Source organism: Bubalus bubalis, chromosome 20 (genome assembly GCF_019923935.1).
Source record: "Bubalus bubalis isolate 160015118507 breed Murrah chromosome 20, NDDB_SH_1, whole genome shotgun sequence".
NCBI lineage: Eukaryota > Metazoa > Chordata > Mammalia > Artiodactyla > Bovidae > Bubalus > Bubalus bubalis.
In genome coordinates this window covers 38,121,407-38,139,203 of record NC_059176.1, presented here as the reverse complement: position 1 = coordinate 38,139,203, position 17,797 = coordinate 38,121,407, and the positions used below count along the sequence as shown (strand labels likewise).

General features: G+C 58.0%; 1 protein-coding gene across 3 annotated transcripts in view; it reads left to right on the top strand.

Moving 5' to 3' along the window:
* PSTPIP1 (proline-serine-threonine phosphatase interacting protein 1) overlaps positions 1-17,797 on the top strand; it is a 45,177-nt gene that overhangs the window by 21,292 nt on the left and 6,088 nt on the right. The window contains exons 1-10 of one of the 3 annotated variants that reach the window (XM_025271784.2): positions 1,181-1,470; positions 2,608-2,794; positions 4,008-4,108; positions 4,445-4,519; positions 12,881-12,915; positions 13,156-13,262; positions 14,964-15,026; positions 15,623-15,721; positions 16,602-16,647; positions 17,555-17,634. In XM_025271784.2, the coding sequence (XP_025127569.1) occupies positions 2,756-2,794; positions 4,008-4,108; positions 4,445-4,519; positions 12,881-12,915; positions 13,156-13,262; positions 14,964-15,026; positions 15,623-15,721; positions 16,602-16,647; positions 17,555-17,634 (645 nt within the window). In that variant the 5' untranslated portion in view covers positions 1,181-1,470; positions 2,608-2,755. Of the gene's footprint in view, positions 1-1,180; positions 1,471-2,607; positions 2,795-4,007; positions 4,109-4,444; positions 4,520-12,880; positions 12,916-13,155; positions 13,263-14,963; positions 15,027-15,622; positions 15,722-16,601; positions 16,648-17,554; positions 17,635-17,797 lie in introns of those variants that run through there. The other 2 variants (XM_044933401.1, XM_044933400.2) reach the window with 2 other exon arrangements.

Here is a 17,797-nt window from a genome sequence, read left to right as displayed (position 1 = left end):
CTGGCCGGAGCAGCCTGAAACACCTTCTCCGGTGGCCCTGATCTGACCAGTATGGGGCAAGGGAGGCCAAGAATGGCCACACAGAGTGGATGGCAAGGCCTGGGGTCCCACATCCGGCTTGGGGGAGGTCTCCCCAGGAAGGGCTGCATCTGCCTGCCACCTGGCACCCCGCCCTGGGGTGGGTCCCCCCAGGTGCCACATGGCGAGGGTGGGGCCTCTGGCTGTTTGCTGGCTGTCTGCTCACATCTGCAGAGCCAGGCGGCCCTTCTCCAGGGTGGCGTTCCTCTGACCCAGCCCGGGCACGGAGCTGGCCTCTAAGAATCCATGGTAACTGAATGACAGACGGAAACACAGCTTTGGTTTGAGGCAGAGGGAGTCTGAGTAATCATCTTCAAAAGTGGTGTTTTTTTTTTTTTTTTGATGTTTCAAAATGTAACAGAGTTGCTGGACTATCAATGTCTGAACTGGACTGAATGTCTGATGTAGGTATGGGGACAAGCTGCATGTGTGCTCAGTCACTTCAGTCGTGTCCAGCTCTTTGAGACCCTATGGACTGTCAGCCCGCTAGGCTCCTCTGTCCATGGGAGTCTCCAGGCAAGAACACTGGAGCGGGTAGCCATGCTCTCCTCCAGGGGATCTTCCCAACCCAGCGATCGAACCTGCGCCTCTCATGTCTCCTGCTTTGGCAGGTGGCTTCTTTACCACTAGTGCCAGCTGGGAAGCCCGGGGACAAGCTGACCTGCGTTCATAGCCTAGATTCTGATCTTCACCAGCTGAGGGAACTCGGGCAGTCACTTACCCTCTTTCCCTCCTCATCACCGCCCTAACTCCCTGGGTGTGTGGTGTTTCCCAATAAGAAGACAGCCGTGATACTCTTGGTATCGTGTGTGGCTGGTGGACTCAATAAACGGCTATTTCACCAAGGGCAAGGCCAGAGGCAGGTCTCAGGTGACAGAGGCTGCGGGGGGACACAAGGAGGTGGGAGGCCCTGCCTTCTCGCAGCTTCCACACTGTGGAAATGTCCATCTGAGCCTGTAAACAAGGCGTTGAAAGGGAACCCAGAATACCTACAGGCTGTGGCCAGTTAGGTGCCAGAAGGAAAGGCCAGGGTGGGCCGCTGGAGGATGGTGAGCCTGCAGGACTAATTGATGAACTGAATGATTAGCTAGTTCATTTCCTCAGCAGCTTCCTGAGCCCCACTCTGCCCCGCTCTGAGCCCTGAGTCAGAAGCCCCGGAGGAGGCAGCTGAGGTGGGGTGGCGGAGGGGGTGCCGGGAACAGCCCCCAGGGAGTCTGGCACTTCCTTGGAACAACCTACTCACTGGTGACGGTGGCTCACCCGGGCGAAGCCCCACCTGCTCTGAGTCAGGGCTGGGCCAGATTCTAGAGCCTGCAGAACTTTGGGGACTTGAGCTCCAAGGACCCCGCCTGCAAGGCCCCTCTGCCTGCCACCTCCTCCAGAATGGCCAATGTAGGTTTGCTTTTGCTTCTCTTTCCACTCGGGGGTCTCTGTAATGACAGAGGGGTTCCTCTGGGGAGTGGGGGCTGGGAAGAAAGATCAGAGAGTCTGCCGCGGGGCTGGGCTCGGTCAGCCCTCCCTCCCCGAGAGGCATGGCGGGGTAACAACAGGCCCTGCAAGTCCAAGTCCTCGTCCCGCTCTGCCTATGGGACCTCAGGCGCATCTTCCCCTTCTCTAGGGCTCAGTTTCCCCAAGGACTGAGGGGCACTGGACAAGATGCTTCCTAGTTCTGGTGGTCTGTGGTGTCCAGCTCAGAGTGACCCCTCAGGGGGAGAGGGCAGGGGCAGGGAAGGAGCAGAAAGGACCCATCTTCCTCCCTGGCCGCCACTGGCTTTTGTCCTGGGGGTCCGGAGGGGCAGGGGAGAGGCTAGGGCAGGAAGCTGTGGTCTGCTGCCTGGTTAGTAGCAGGTGGCCCACGAAAGCTACAGAAATGGAGCCTGGGGCAGCCACACCAGCCTAGACGCTGGGGCAGAGAGGCCTGTGGGCGTTGGGGGCTGACCATTCTGCCTGGGGCCCTGAGTAGCCAGCCAAGACCCAAGCCTGCTGCTCGTCAGCCTGTGGGCAGCTGAGCCTGGTCTCGGGAACTTCTAGGGCTGCTTATGGAGGAGGCATGCACTTGGGATCCTAACCATCCTGTGGGCTGGCAGATTCTACCGTTCTGAGTTGACTGAAGGTGGGCTGGGCCCGGCACGGGGCCAGCTGGTACAATTTGTGGCCTCTCTGCCTTTCTCTACTGCATCCGATTCTCCTTAGACCTTGAAAAACAACACCTTCTCTTCCCACTGTGTGCTAAGTTGCTTCAGTCGTGTCTGACTCTTGGCAACCCCATGGACTCTAGCCTACCAGGCTCTTCTGTCCCTGGGATCCTCCAGGCAAGAACACTGGAGTCGGTTGCCATTTCTTCCTCCAGGGGATCTTCCCAACCCAGAGATTGAACCCATGTCTCTTATGTCTCCTGCACTGGTAGGCGGGTTCTTTACCACTAGCGCCGCCTGGGAAGCCCAGAGCCGGGCTCAAATACCTCTTCCTGCAGGAAGCTCTCCTTGATTTAGACTTCTCCCTGCCTCTCCCCTCACACCCACAACACAGCATTTGAGGGGAGGCATGGGGCAGCAATGGCCAGCTCTTGACTCAAGTGTGTGTGGCCCTGGGAAAGACCTGCTGATCACTAAGCTGTGAGACGGGGCTGTGGAGTGTGCATCGAAGTGGGGGCTCCCTTCCCCCATCTCTGCGGCTCATGATGGGGGATGGTCTGTGGAAATGGAAAAGAAAACAGGTAGGTGCTGCCTCTTGGGGCTGGCCCCAGTTGCCTGGCTGAGCACTCTGGTGGGTTGGGGTCCTTCCTCAAGAATGGATGGGGGGAAAAAATGGATGGGAGCCAGGCTGAGAGGCATAGAAGCCCTGCTCTCAGCACTGTGAGAGCCAGATCCTGACCCTCGACGTTCACCCCACCCAGTGGGTGCAGGAGCATGCCCTGAGCCCACAGGGTGAGCCCTGCGTGGCATCCAGCACACAGTGGATTGTCAGGGAACAGCAATTGCTATTCTTTGCAGAGGCTGTAGAGGGTAGGACTGAAGGGTGTGGGCCCGAGCCAGACAGCCTGGGTTCAATGCCAGGCCTGCTGCTTTCAGGCTGGGTCACCCCGGGTACACCTCACCCATCTGTGCCTCAGTTTTCCCACTTGGGCACCTGAGGTAAGAGGGTTCTTGAGAAGGCGACAGGGGTGAATGGTGCCAGGCACCCCCTAAGGCTGTCATCACGGGGGCTTGTGGTGGGGGCCCTTCCCCAGGCCACCTTAGGTTAGAGTGTCCTGACTGTGAGCTCTGATCCCCGCAGGGCTCATCTCCACCTGGTGCCTCCACAGATGGGGGGGACCCTCTGTGTGCCTGTGTGAAGCCACATGCTGACCCCGAGAACTTGTCCTTAGATAGGGGAGATGGAGGCTGATGGTGAAGCCAGGTCCCGGCGGCAGTCAGCAGGGTCCTCGCCTGGCTGCATACAGGCTTCCCCAGCGTGGCCCTCACGTGCCCCTCTGTCCTGTGTCCCAGTGGCAGGCTGCACACAGGGCTCCCCAGCGTGGCCCTCATGCACCCCTCTATCCTGTGTCCCAGTGGCAGGCTGCACACAGGGCTCCCCAGCGTGGCCCTCACGCACCCCTCTATCCTGTGTCCCAGTGGCAGGCTGCACACAGGCTTCCCCAGCGTGGCCCTCACGTGCCCCTCTATCCTGTGTCCCAGTGGCAGGCTGCACACAGGCTTCCCCAGCGTGGCCCTCACGTGCCCCTCTGTCCTGTGTACCAGTGGCAGGCTGCACACAGGCTTCCCCAGCGTGGCCCTCACGTGCCCCTCTGTCCTGTGTCCCAGTGGCAGGCTGCACACAGGCTTCCCCAGCGTGGCCCTCACGCACCCCTCTATCCTGTGTCCCAGTGGCAGGCTGCACACAGGGCTCCCCAGCGTGGCCCTCACATGCCCCTCTGTCCTGTGTCCCAGTGCAGGGACTTCACCGCCCACACGGGCTACGAGGTGTTGCTGCAGCGGCTGCTGGACGGCAGGAAAATGTGCAAGGACGTGGAGGAGCTGCTGAGACAGAGGTGAGCGCCGGGAGGGGAGGGAGGTGGCCGAGCCCCCAGGCCAGCCTGGCTGCGGGCAGGCCACCCCTGCTCTAAGAAGTCAGGAGTACGATTCCCCTGTTTTTCCCAGCCTGGGCCTTCCCCCAAGTGGGCAAATATATCTAATGTCCCATCAGATGTGCCTGAATTCAGCCAATGTTTATTTAGAAGAAGGGCTGGAGGCTTAACCGTCTCAAGGAGGCGTCTGCAGGGCCAGAGCCTGCACGGGCAGACCCTGCCATGTGACTGCACCCGTCTGAGGGTGAGCTTTGGCCACCAGCCATGGACAAGACCGGTGCCCGGGGGTTGTCGTTGCAGGGCCCAGGCGGAGGAGCGCTACGGAAAGGAGCTGGTGCAGATTGCCCGCAAGGCAGGTGGCCAGACGGAGATCAAGTAAGGGGCCCCCTTCTGCTTCCCCAGGCACTTTCTGGGCCTTTCGACAGGGTTCAGGGCTTCCTGGGGTGGGCTGGATGGGGAGGGCCAGCTAGGGTCTGAGTGGCTCCCGGGGCAGGGTGGCTGGCGGGCAGCTTTCTTGGGTGCTGGGCACTCTGGGCAAGGTCAGGTTCTTTGTAGGGGCAAAAAGCCCACAGTCTGAGCTCCCAGAAGACTCCCTGGGCAAGGGGCACAGCCCACACTCCCTGAGGGTCTCCATCCAAGTCCTGAGAGCCCTGGCAAGGAGTGACAGGGCCCCACTGGCTGCAGAGCCCCCTGCAGCATTGGTTCAGCTTGAGCTTCCAGGAGGGACGTGTGGCCCAGAGGTGGGGGTGCCAGCTCCTCACCCGTTGGCCGTGTGACCTTGAGGCGGGGGTGGGGGGGAGCTGGTCACTGACACTCAGGGTTTCCATTTCCTCCTCAGTGAGGAGATGACAGTGCAGCCTTCCTCAGAGGGTGAGGTGTGTCCGGGGCTGCCCGAGCCTGGCTGGGAGGGCAGTTGCTGCTGGGAAGCCCCTGGGCCAGCGCCTCTGCATGCAGACTGTGAGAGGGATGCAGGTGCAGAGTTTCAATTTGAGGGCAGCTAAGGAGAACGTTCTCGGAGAAGGCAATGGCACCCCACTCCAGTACTCTTGTCTGGAAAATCCCATGGATGGAGGAGCCTGGTAGGCTGCAGTCCATGGGGTCACTAGGAGTCGGATACGACTGAGTGGCTTCACTTTATTTTTTCACTTTCATGCTTTGGAGAAGGAAATGGCAACCCACTCCAGTGTTCTTGCCTGGAGAATCCCAGGGACGGGGGAGCCTGGTGGGCTGCCGTCCATGGGGTCGCACAGAGTCGGACGCGACTGAAGCAACTTAGCAGCAGCAGCAGCAAGGAGAACGTTCTAGCAGTGGTGAGGAAGGTGGACTCTCCCTGCTGGGTGAGGACTGAGTCAGGCTGAGGGGTGGAGAGGACTCCAAGTCCTGGAAGGGCTCGACTGAGTCCTCCTCCTCCCCACCAGGAGCCCAGAGACCCGACCCAGCCTGCGGTTGCCATAACAACCCCTGCCCCTGTTCCCCACGGGGGTCTGGCTCTGCTCAAGGAAACTGGCCCCAGAGCCTGTCAGCTGCAAAGCCTGGAACCCGGTCCCCTCATTTGAGATGAATAAACAACACTCTCCAGGTCTCCTAAAGACACAGGCAACTCAGGAACCTGGAGCCAGAGAAGACTCAGGGAGGGCTAGAGGAAGGTTGAAGAGCCAGGAGACATGGATGCTCAATGCCCAAGGGTCCTGCCTTGGACCAGAAAGTGTGACCACAGCTCCAGGAGTAAGAATGTAGGAGCTCTAGTCCCCGCTTGGTCTTTATGAGCTGTGTGACTGTGGGCAAGTCACTTAACCTCCCTGAGTTTGGTTCTCATCTGTCCACTCCAGTGGGCTGCTGAGCAGATAAAAATGGCAGGACTGAGGCTGGGTACAGAGGAGGGCATTCCTTACCAGGACACAGTAAGGAAAATGAACGGGGACCTTCTTTGTATTCCCAGGCAGGGGTGGAATCAAGAGAGCATGATCCAGGAGTCCCCACCTGCCTCCTGACCTCCCAGGGCTGCTGGAAAAGGAGAACTTTCCCAGTGAGAGACAAGCCCTCCTGGGGGATATGGAGGGGGTGCTCCAGGCAGGACCACAGTGGGAGGTCAGGCTGGAGGCAGGAAGTGTGAGGCACACTCAGGGGGCTGTGAGTCACAGGGGACTTAAAACAGGGAAAGAGAAACCACCAGGGAAGAGAATAAAGTGGAAATGGAGCCGGGTGGGCAGTGGGAAGGGTGGAGAGGTGCACAGTATCTGGCCCTATCTTTAGAACCATGAAGTGGCCAGGGCGAGGCTCTGGGCGGCCCTGGTTCCTTGTGTGGTTGTAGGACGCCAGGTGGGGCAAGGTCTGCCCTACCCTATATGCTGTGTGACCCTGGAGTGGCCACTCCCCCTCTCTGAGTCCTGGGTCCTCAGCTGTGAACAGTCACACTCATGAGTTCCTCTGGGCAGTCACAATGTCAAGCAGAGAGCCCTAAGCCACAGGCTTAGGGAAACACTGAAGGTCATTACGATCTCATGGGCCCCTCCATGAGTCAGACAAATTGGGGTCACCTGGCTTAGTTTAGCGCTGAGGAGACTGCCTGGCCCGGCTAGACCATTTCCTCTGAGGCCCAGCCCTTCTCTGGCCCAGAGAGCTGGAGGGTGGGGTCCCTGGAGGGAGAGCCTCCCTCTGAGGTGGGAGCAGCAGGGTGGAGCCCCAGACCAGGACGGGGAGCTCAGAGTCAGGGTCCACCTTGCTGCCTACCACTTAGGAGCTGGAGCGTGGGCTGGCAGAGCCAGGCCCCAGGGCTCAGCCTCCCCAGCAGCAGGAGAGGCAGGGAAAAAACCCACAGGGGCCTCATTGCCCCACCACACAGGTTCCAGAGCAGGCTGGGAGCAGTGCGTGTGAGAACCAACCCCATCCTGAGTTCCCCAGTGAGCTAGAGTGGCCAGAGGAGCAGGGCAGAGCGGAGGGCACCTCCTGGGAGAGGACCGTGGGCAAAGGCTGGAGGCTGGAAAGCTCAGGGCACATTTAGAGCCAGAGAAGCAGGAGGCAGGGGTTGTACTATCCCAGCCCACCTGCTGCTTCCCTTAGGGCCCTGCCCCCTTGCAGCTCCCAGCTCAGCTGATGATGCACTGTGGGTGCTTAATAAGCGTTGCTCTGTGAGTTATGTCCTAAGGTTGGTGAGACCATGAAGTCATTGCTTTCTTTAACTATGGGCCAAGCATCCATCATCCATCTAAGTGTGTGCCATGCCCCAAGCTATGTTGGGGGTATGGGGACTCAAAGGTTTTAAAATAAAACAAAGGGCCCCACTGTCCTGAATCTGGGGTCTAGCCCATTGGGGGTGACCTCACTCTCGTCCCCTTTTTTGGTCTTTTGCATCAGAACCTTCTTCCAGGGCCTTCTCATGCCCCACTTTCTCCAGGAAGCTCTCCCAGACACTCTGGCCTTGCCTGCCTGTCAGCTTTTTGGCTTAGACCAGGTTGCCCTGTCCTATACCAACCTGGAGGGGCTCTCTGTGCATAGGGTGAGTGGCAACCATGATAACATGGGTCGCTTCCTTGTTGCCATGGAGACTTATGAGCTTGTGTTGAGGTTGGCACCTGGCAAAGCTGGCTTGGCTATTCCACGTGGGGCTGGAAGCTCATCCTCCAGGGCCCATCCGTCACTCGGGGAAGGGGGGAGCCCCGTGTCTCCTCGTGGCCAAGCCCCCTGTCTTCCATGGGATGCTCATTCTCAGCCCCTGAGAGGACGAGTGGAGGGCCTGAAGGTGCATAGACTGAACAGGGTGGAGGAGGAGGACCAAAGCCAAGGGCTTCCGTGACCCCAGAAATAGCCCAGCAAGAGCTGAGAGGGGCAAGCCATCCAGACTCCCCGACACCTGCCGCCTGAAGACAGAGCATTTCTGTGTCATCCCCTGACCTCAGACTGGCCGGAAGGCCTGAGACTCAGCCACATACATTGAGACGAGATTATTCTGGCCTTTAGGTGACTTTTAGCGCTCACCTCGTTCACACATGAACTCAGCAAGCGTCTGCTGGTCCCCAGCTCAGGGAATCCCCACAAGCTCTTTCAGTGCATTTTAAAGAAGCACTAGGTGGGTGCAGACGGCTTCTCAGTATTGCCTGAACCACACATCCAACCCTGCAGAAAGTTCCCCTCGACTCTCCTTCCAACCGTGGAGCCTTTGCTCTGGCTGATGCCCTCATATCTCCCCTGTGAATTCTGCCTGAAATACCACCTCCCCAAGAAAGCTGTCATCTCCCTCTCTTGCTCACCCTGCCCCGGGTAGGGCGCCGAGTCCCACACAAGCCGTGGAAGCTGCACAGGATAGGGGTTCAGAAAGGGGAATCGAGGCAGGGCTGGGGTCAGTTTCCTGTGCGTCCCTTTGTATTGGGTTGGCCAAAAATTTCTTTTGGATTTTTCCATGTTATGAAATACCCAACTGAATTTTTTGGCCAACCCAATAGTACCTGCGAGCAAGGACAGCCCCCACTTGAATCCTTAAACACTCACGTCCCTGCTTCACCCCCAGTTGTCAAGCCTAAGACACTGCTTTCCTGTCAGAAGGGATTTTTTTTTTTTTTTTTCCCATCCTCTCTCTTCCTCTGAGCTCAGAGAATGAAGGTATCACTGAAGATACTGCAGGGAGAGAGGGGGCCCGTGTTCTTATCAGGGCTGCTCCTCCTCTAAGGAGGCCAGCTCACTCGGGCCCAGCATGTGGGGCAGTGAGAGGAGCCCCCTCCTGGGAGCTAGGAGGCAGGAGCCTCGTGGCTGGCAGGGGGCAGGGGTGAGGATGGCAAAGCAGGGGCCGTGAGATTGTGCGGGTCACACGGTAGTACAGAAGGAGACACTGACGCTGGAAATTCAAACTGTCTGAAGCAGAATTCTGGGCCGAGTGTCCTGAGAGCCAGGTTGAAAAGGGCAATGGGGACTGACAACGAGGCAGAGGCCTGCACGGGGCTTCCGTCCTTGACACGCGGTGGAGACCCAGCAGAGCTGTTGCTGTTCAGCTGCTCAGTCGTGTTCAGCTCTTTGTGAGCCCGTGGACTGCAGCACGCCAGGCTTCCCTGTCCTTCACCATCTCCTGGAGCTTGCTCAAACTCATGTCCACTGCATCAGTGATGCCGTCCAGCCGTCTCATCCTCTGTCATCCCCTTCTCCTGTTGCCCTCAATCTTTCCCAGCTTTAGGGCCTTTTCTGATGAGTTGTCTCTTCGCATGAGGTGGCCAAAGTATTGGAGCTTTGGCATCAGTCCTTCCAATGAATATTCAGGCTTGATTTCCTTGCAGTCCAATGGACTCTCTAGTCTTCTTCAGCACCACAGTTCGAAAGTCTCTGGGAAATGTGGGTGATGATTTCCCTGAGTGGTCTGGAGTTGAAAAAGGCCTTGGGGTTTATCGAGTATTGAGTTTAATTCACTGGACTGTGATCCTGGTGACAACAGGGAGGAGAACCAAGTGTTACCCCTGTTCAATAGGCTCTTATTTCAGTGCAGTGATAGACAAATGTATCAACCTAAGATGACAATAGGAACAAATGCTCAGAAGAGACAAAAGGGAGAGCCAGGCAAAGATGCTGACATAGGGAATTAGCACGTGCAAAGGCCCTGGCGCAAGAGGGAACATGGTATGTAGGAGGAACTGGTAAGTGGCCAAATGACTGTGGGCAGAGAACAAGGATAAGAGATGAGAAGTGAAGTAGGAGGGATGGAGGTGATGGGGCAGGGACTAGGGTGGTGGCAGTGAGAGGTGGATGGATAGATTGGGGAGGTGAATAAAGAAGGTAATGAAGGGGGAGGTGTGCATAACCTGGGAGGTGGTGGTACCTTTGCTGAGAAGGGAGTCCTGGAGGAGGAGCAGGTTTGTAGGGTGAAGAGCCCAGTTTCGGACACTCTGAGGTGTCTGTGGGATGTGAGGATCAAAGGGAGGTGAGAACCAGTAGGTTGCAGGCCCTGGCCTCTGGGAGGGATCTGGGCAGGATGTAGTCATGCTGTGGGTGAGGGATGGGGTGTAGAGAGGTGGCCGTGCTGGGCCTAGAGAGGCTCTAACCGTAAATGGGTCGACTGAGGCAGGAGATGCGTGTGCAAGAAGGAAGTGTAACCACTGGCAAAGTGTCAGTTCTGTCAGAGTCCTGACCTCTCCACCCCCTACCAAGGCACGTGGGGTCACCATGCCATCACCCCTTCCTTCCTCTGGTAAGAAGAGAAAGTTACACCACTTGCCACCTGTGTAGCCACGGTCAGTTTCGTCACCTCTCTGACCTTTGTTTTTCTCATCTGTGAAATGGGGCTAATGATGGTGCCCTCCCTGCCTGGCAGAGTTGTGAGCGTTAAATAATGAGGCCCGCATGGATTGTACATCAGCAGCACCTGGAGGCTTGTTGAAACAGTGTGCTGGGCCCTGCCTCTGAGCTTTGGCTCCCGGAGGACAGCAGTGGAGCCCGAGAAGCTGTGCTTCTGAGGACTGCCAGGTGATGCTGCTGCTGCTGCTTGGCTGGTCGGTTTCCTAAGAGTCCCTGTGGGAGGAGGGAGCCCCTTGTGAAGCCTGCCTTGCAAGGACGGTGAGGAGATGCTGGCGGGTGGAGTCTTCACCACATGCGGTGCTAGTGGTAAAGAACCCGCCTGTTGATGCAGGAGACAAAAGAGAACGTGGGTTTGATCCAGGAAGTGAGTTGCCATCTGATCCAGGAAGATCACCTGGAGGAGGGCATGGCAATCCAGTCCAGGATTCTTGCCTGGAGAATCCCGTGGACATAGGAGACTGGCAGGCTACAGTCCATAGGGTTGAAAAGAGTCATACACGATTGAAGCGACATAGCACGCACGCTCACAGGCCACGCAGGCGGGGGTGCGCAGAGCTGTATCGCTGGGTGTCATGTGGTCATATGGCCACCAGGGGGCAGGCACGCTGCTCTGCTCAGTGACAGGACTCCTCACCTGGCATCTGCCTTCTGGCTCTGGCTCCTCAGGTGGCCTGGTGAGCAAGGAGCGGCAGCGTATTTTTGTCTCCTTGGGTAAGGGGCCATAGTCAGAGGCAGAGAATTTTACCCGTGAGAGTAGACAAGCCAGTCTGCAACCTCCACACACCGTCTCTGTGCACTTGGAGACTTGGTACCCATCAGCCCACAGGGCTGTAGGGGGTGACAGGAAGGGAGCCCAGTCTATGGGGGCTGCTTCAAGGGGACGCCTCCAACCCGAAGGTGAATTCAATGGGCATTTCTGATAAGAGGGGGGTGTGTGTGGTAAGCTCTTAGGTGGGGCATTTGGGAGGTACAGCTCAGGTCAGGTTCAGGGGCCTGGGGGACCCCCAGGACTGGTCGGGGTGTGCAGATATGGGCTCAGGGGAGGGTGGCATAATGACAGCAACCCTTGCAAAGCATCTACTTTGCACCAGGTCTTAAGAGACCTTTATACATATAAATTCATTTAATCCTTACAACCATTTTGCTTGTGATATCATTATCCCCATTTAACAGATGGGAAAACTGAGGCATAGAGAGGCTAGACCATTTGTCTAAGGTCATACAGAGAGTGTGTGGCACAGCTTGGAATGAACCCAGGCATCTGGCTCCAGGGTCTGCTTCTAATGCACATGGGAATCGAGGGCAGGAAGCTCTAGCCAGGTTCCTCACCTGGGATTCCAAGTCACCTCCCTCCTCTGCCAGGAGGGGGAGCTCGCCCCTCAGAGAGGCCTCTGCTGGAGAGGCACTTTTCCATCAGTCCTGTTCTGACCAAGGTGCCCCTTACCCATCAGCAACAGACAGGACTGGGTCCTGAGTGAGCTCCGACATCTTAGCTCAGACCTCACCTCTGTTCATCGCTCTGGGTGACAGCCCCCTTGGCAGGACTGCCAGATAAAATATAGACTGTCCCATTAAGCTTCAGATAACAAATATTTTTAAAATGTAAGTATGTTCTAAATTTTACATGGGGCATGTTTATATTCAAAAAGCTTTTGTTGTCTATCTGAAATTTGAACTTACTGGGTGTCCTGTATGTTTGTTTATGCCACCTGGCAACCCTACCCTCAGGCATCACCCTCCACACTTCCCATGCTTAGCCAGCTCCTTCCCTTTGCTTCCTCCTTGGTGTCCTCCCTGGAGTGGGCAGCCCCTGCATGTCTGCTTCAGACTGATGCCTCCTACTGTGTTTTTTCAATACTCCAAGCTCAGTGCACCCTGAAGTAACTCCCGATATTCTCTCCTGAGCCCTCTCCGAGGTGTCACCACCGTCCACTCAGCCACCAAGCCAGGGACCAGGGAGCCCCTCAGCTTCTCGCTGTACTCAACTGTACATCCCGTTCTTCCTGCCCAAAGGCCCCTACACCTCTCCCCTTCAGCACCTCTGCCCTGCTTGTCACCCTCTTCCCCTATAGCCGCCCTTCATCTCCCTCCAAGACGTCCTCAGGCCCTCTGCCAAGTCTGAACCCCACCCTCTCCTGCTTCTGTTCATCTGGGAGAGGACTATGGGGGAGGGGCTCCAGGGAGAGAGGGAAGGCCTGAAGATGTGCAGAAGCCAAGAGCACTGGGGGATGGGGGCGGGGGGTATTGATTGCTTTGTAATTTCCAAAGAGAGTGCTTTGCATTCCAGAAAGCCCAGCTTGAGTTCTGAGTCAGTGGTCATGGGCTGAGTGAAGGTCCCTTGGGTCTAGGTCAGCATGTATGAGTGACCCAGGGCCCTCCCACCAAAATAAAAGTTCCTGGGCCCAGCCAGGACTGCAGGTCCCCCTTCACTGTCGTACCGACCCTGGTCTTTCTGTTTTGCAGCTCCCTGAGGGCCTCCTTTGACTCTCTGAAGCAGCGTAAGTCCCGCCTGTTCCCCACCCTGGGCTGCAGGGGGACAGGACCGTCTGGGAACAGCAGATCCCCATTGATGGAGATGAGTGGATTCTGGTTGGGAACTGAGGCTGGTGGAGGACTTGGGGGTGACAGAGATGAGCTGTGGGGTTGGGGCTGGGCTGGTCCAGGCAGGGGCGAGTGTGTCACTGGTTGGGGCCCATCAGGTCTGATGCCAGGGACCAGTGTCCTTACTCTGCCCCCAGAAATGGAGAATGTGGGCAGCTCCCACATCCAGCTGGCCCTGGCCCTGCGCGAGGAGCTGCGGAGCCTGGAGGAGTTCCGTGAGAGGCAGAAGGAGCAGAGGAAGAAGGTGAGGCGGGTGCTGGGGATGGCCCCGGTGGGAGACTGCGGTGGTCACTGCAATGGTAGTGGAGGCTGGGCTCTCATGATGGAGGGCGGGGCAGCACCCCAGGCTTGGGGGTGATGGTGATCTGGAGGAGAGAAGAGTGTGGATAGAGGCCGGGCGGTGGAACCAGGGCCTGGTTCTCCAGCCTGAAGGCCCCTCTGGGGCTCTTCCCACTGAGGTGTCTCATGCCAAGAGTGAAGGGCATGGGCCTTTTCAATCATCCCGTTACAGCAGGCTATGGAGGGTACTCGACAACTTGGGAGTATCCAAAGGAAGCAACCTAAGTTAGGGAGTCACCAGAAACTGTGCTTATCTGGGAGAAAGGAAGATCTGGGGGCTCGGTCACTGCAGCCACTCTGCAGGGCTGCCTGAGGCCGAGGTAGACAGCGCTTGCGGGGAATGGGAAGTGCTGAGCTTGCCCTAGCATCCCGGGGTATTCTTCACAGGGGACGGCTGTCCCTCAGTGCATGGGAAGGAAGTGAGGTCCCCATTGTGGGAGGTATGTAAACAGAGACTGAAGGCGACTTGTCAGAGAAGCTGCAGAGGTTGGATGAGAGGTGGGGTTGGTACCCTCTGTGTCCCAGTGCCCCCTCCCAAGCCTGAGACTCTCTGAATGGCTGAGTATGTGGCCCTCTGGGAAGGCAGGTGTGGACACAGGATCTGCCTTTTGGGGCCTCAGTGATGAGGGTGGAACTTAGACAGGGTGGGAGAGGTCAGCACACAGAAACACTTCTTGCTTGGAGAGGGAGCATCTTTGTACATTGTCCAAAAAATTGAAAATGGAAACTTCCACACAACTGACCTGTGAAGGGAAAAAAAAAGCAACAGTTCATGGCTGGGGCCAGCCTGGGGCTGGGTGTCCTGGCCAAGCCACTTGCCCTCTCTGTGCCTCAGTCTCCCTCTTGCAGGATGGGACGCTTATGTCCACCTCCCAAGCTTCAGGGACCCAACTGAGAACCAGGCCCTCTCAGTCTTCACAGGCAGGGTGCTGGCTCTGACGAGTGGCTCTGACCGCAGAAATCTCACGTGACTGTACCCCCTGTCTGCCCAACCGGGGCCTGAGGCTTTTGGGATTCTAAATTTGGGTTCCTGAGCAGACAATGGGCCCTCAAAGCCCACCCCACAAGTCAGCCCAGCCTTGAGATGCTGGAGCAGGTGACCTCTCTGAGCCTGGGACTTGCCTGCAGAGCGTCTGTGAGGCCCTGGGATGGCTATTTCAAGCTTTCCTGTGGCGGGTGAGGCTGTGATGTCTGCAAAAGCTATTTTGGACAGAATGACACCTTCTACAGTGTGGCTGGGGTCCCCACAAGTGTGACTGCTATGCGTGGTTACAGAGGCTTGTGAGTGAAGGACAGTGTGGGTGTGTGCACATGTGTGTGTGTAGGCTGGGTATTCTCTGGCTCGAGACCAAGTCCTGGCTGGGGGCTGAGGTGGTCTGCAGGGAGAGGATACCCGGAGTGCATCCATGCCCCGCACTCCTCTAGCTTTCTGTTGGGAGCAGCTGTTGTGAGTGAGCAGGCTGATGGAGGGGGAGGGCAGCTCGTCACTGCCCCATCAGAGCCAGGAGGGGAGGCTGGGCCTCCTCCCAGGGACACCCCGTCCTCTTGGCCTAGGGGAGCGTCCTGAGGCTACAGCCCCATGCTCAGAGCCTCATGTCCCCTGCAGTACGAGGCTGTCATGGACCGTGTCCAGAAGAGCAAGCTGTCGCTCCACAAGAAGGCCATGGAGGTGAGCCTGGAGGGGTGGCTGGGTTTGGGGTGCGGATCCCAGGAGCCCTGGTACAGGGCTGGGCTCAGGCTTCCATCCAGCAACAGGCACAGTGGCCTGTCAGTTTCCTGGAGCTGCACTGGCTGCCAGGGTGCCGTGCAGATCAGCCCGGGGGCTCTGCCCTCGACCCTTGTTGGGGGGGGAGGTGCTCCTGACTGATGGGTAAGCAACCAGTCTCAGACAGCAGTCTACAGGGTCACACATGCTGTCAGCTGGGGATTCCGCGGGTGGAGGGAGAAGGGACTCCTGAGCTGTCTGAAAGGACCGCGTACACGGGGCCTGGCATCGTGATGACACGGCATTTCCTGAGCCCTGCAGGTGGTCTGATGTGACCACACCTCTGAAGAGGCGGGGGCATGGACCAGGCTACACTGTCCCCAGTGGGGAGGGGGGCCTGGGAACAAGACTCCCTTCTCCATCTCCATTCCAGACCCCAAGATCTCTGTCCCTGGTGTGGAGGCCCCCTTTCCATCTACAGCCCCTGACAGGGAGAAGGGAGGTCGGGCTCAGGAGCCTCACCTTGGGGCCCCCAAGTCATGCCCCTCTACACCCCCCAGTCCAAGAAGACGTATGAGCAGAAGTGCCGGGATGCGGATGACGCTGAACAGGCCTTTGAGCGCATTAGCACCAACGGTCAACAGAAGCAGGTGGAGAAGGTGCGTGCAGTCACTGAGGCTGGGTGATCTCACGGGGCTGGGGCAGGGCGGGAAGGGGAGCTGCAGACTCCCCCAGGCAAGGTTTCCTAGAATCTCAGGGTCTAGATAGACAGTCAGTTTGATCCCCTTTGCTATCTCCAGGCTGCACCCAACAACCCATTCCTCAGAGCAGGCCCACTGCAGTCCAGGCCCAGAGCCCACAGGGCAGACGCTAACCCTCACCCAACCCTTTAGAGAAAGGCTCAGTAGGCCCATGTCCCAGAGAGGAAACAGGCCCAGAGATGGTGAGTGACTTGTCCAAGGTCTCAGAGCCAGGCAGGAACAGAGAAAGGACCCCAAACCCAGGCCGTCCAGAACCCAAGCTCTTGACTACTCTGGCCTCTTGGCCAGGGTGGGAATATCAAAGCCCCCAGGACCCAAGAACACATTTGTCCCATTGCACAGACAGGAAAGCTGAGGCCCAGAGAGGGCAGAGGCCTGCAGGTGAGTTGGTGGCAGCAAGTCAGGGACAGAGCCCAAGCCCCACCCAGCAGGACCGGCAGTGGCTGTCGAGCCCCAGGTCTGCGTTTCTTGCTCTAGGTCTCCAGGCCTAGTTTTCACATGTGTCTGCATGACCAGGTTTCTGTTTTATTCCTGTTTTATTGGAAACAGCCTGTGGTCCTTTGTGGGGTGAGGCTGGAGTTAATGATGGAGCTCACCCTCAACTGGTTCTGCAGTGTCCCCCTCAGGGCTAGTGTCTGCTCTCCCTGCCCTGTGCGAGGTGGCCAGGGAGGCTGAGACAGAGGCCCTTCAGGGAGGCCCAGGGAGGCCAGGAGCCCGAGGTCTGGGCTGGGAGGCGCCCGGGGCCGGGCCTCAGCGCCCTTTCCCTCTGTTTCCTCAGAGCCAGAACAAAGCCAAGCAGTGCAAGGACTCAGCCATGGAGGCAGGTACGCGGCTAGCCCGCCTCCTCAGCTTGGGGGTGGGCAGCCTGGACATCTTCCCCCTGCAGCACACTGCCTTCACCCTTGGGACACAGTCCCACACTCCTCACTCTTGCTTCCTTATGCAAGCAAAATGAAAAATGCGTTTTCTCGCATTTGCCACTGTTCTTGGTGCTTTGCATGTTTTTACTAATGCTCAGAACAAGCCTATGAGGCCTTCACTGTTACTATCCCCCTTTCTTAACAGGTAAGGAAACTGTGGCACAGAGAGGTTATTTAACTTGCCCAGGGTCACACAGGCAGTAAGTGGTGGTAACTGTATTTGAATGCAAGCCGTCTGGCTCCAGGGCTCAGGACCTTCACAGCCACTGATCAAGGGAGACAGGCCTACTCGTTGCACATACACCTTCCTCTCTCTCATATACACTGAGACACATCACAGCCTTCTCTGGGCATCTGTCTCCTCTGTCTTCCTCCCGATGCCAGAAGATCCCAACACCCCTCACCTCTGCTGACACAGCTCTGCCTTCTGCCATACCGCCTGTCCCAACACCCAGGCGCTCCCTTGGCTGGGGGGGGCACAGAGCTCACGGTCCAAGCCCGCTGGCTTCCCAGCCCACCAGCTCCCAAAGCTCCCCCTCACCCTCCTCCAGGGCCACCCGCTCTGAGCCTCAGCTTCTAGAAGGTGGGATGGTGAGAGGCCCAGACTCTGACCTTAGGCTCTGCCCCAGCCCGAGGCAGCTGGAACACAGTGGGCGCTGAGCACCTCTCCAGGGGCGGTACCAGGGTGAGGGGCCCTGATGAGCGCTCACCTGCAGCTCCAGCAGCCAGGGCAGGTCTCTCCAGGGAGGAGGAGGGCGCTGAGGGAGCACCGGGGTGGGCTGGCCTCCCTGAGGACCCCCTGCGCTTCCAGAGCGGACATACAGGCAGAACATCGAGCAGCTGGAGAGGGTGCGGAGTGAGTGGGAGCAGGAGCACCGGGCCACCTGCGAGGTGAGTGGCCCCTCGGCGTGGAGCTGATGCCTGTACCTGCTTCAGCCGCTTCGTGGGGAAAGAGGGGGCCGCACTGGGGAAAGCCAGCCTTCCTTCACTCATTCACTCATCCACTCACTCCAAGGCCCTCCCCAGGGAGTTCCCTGCCTGGCTTTGTGCTTGG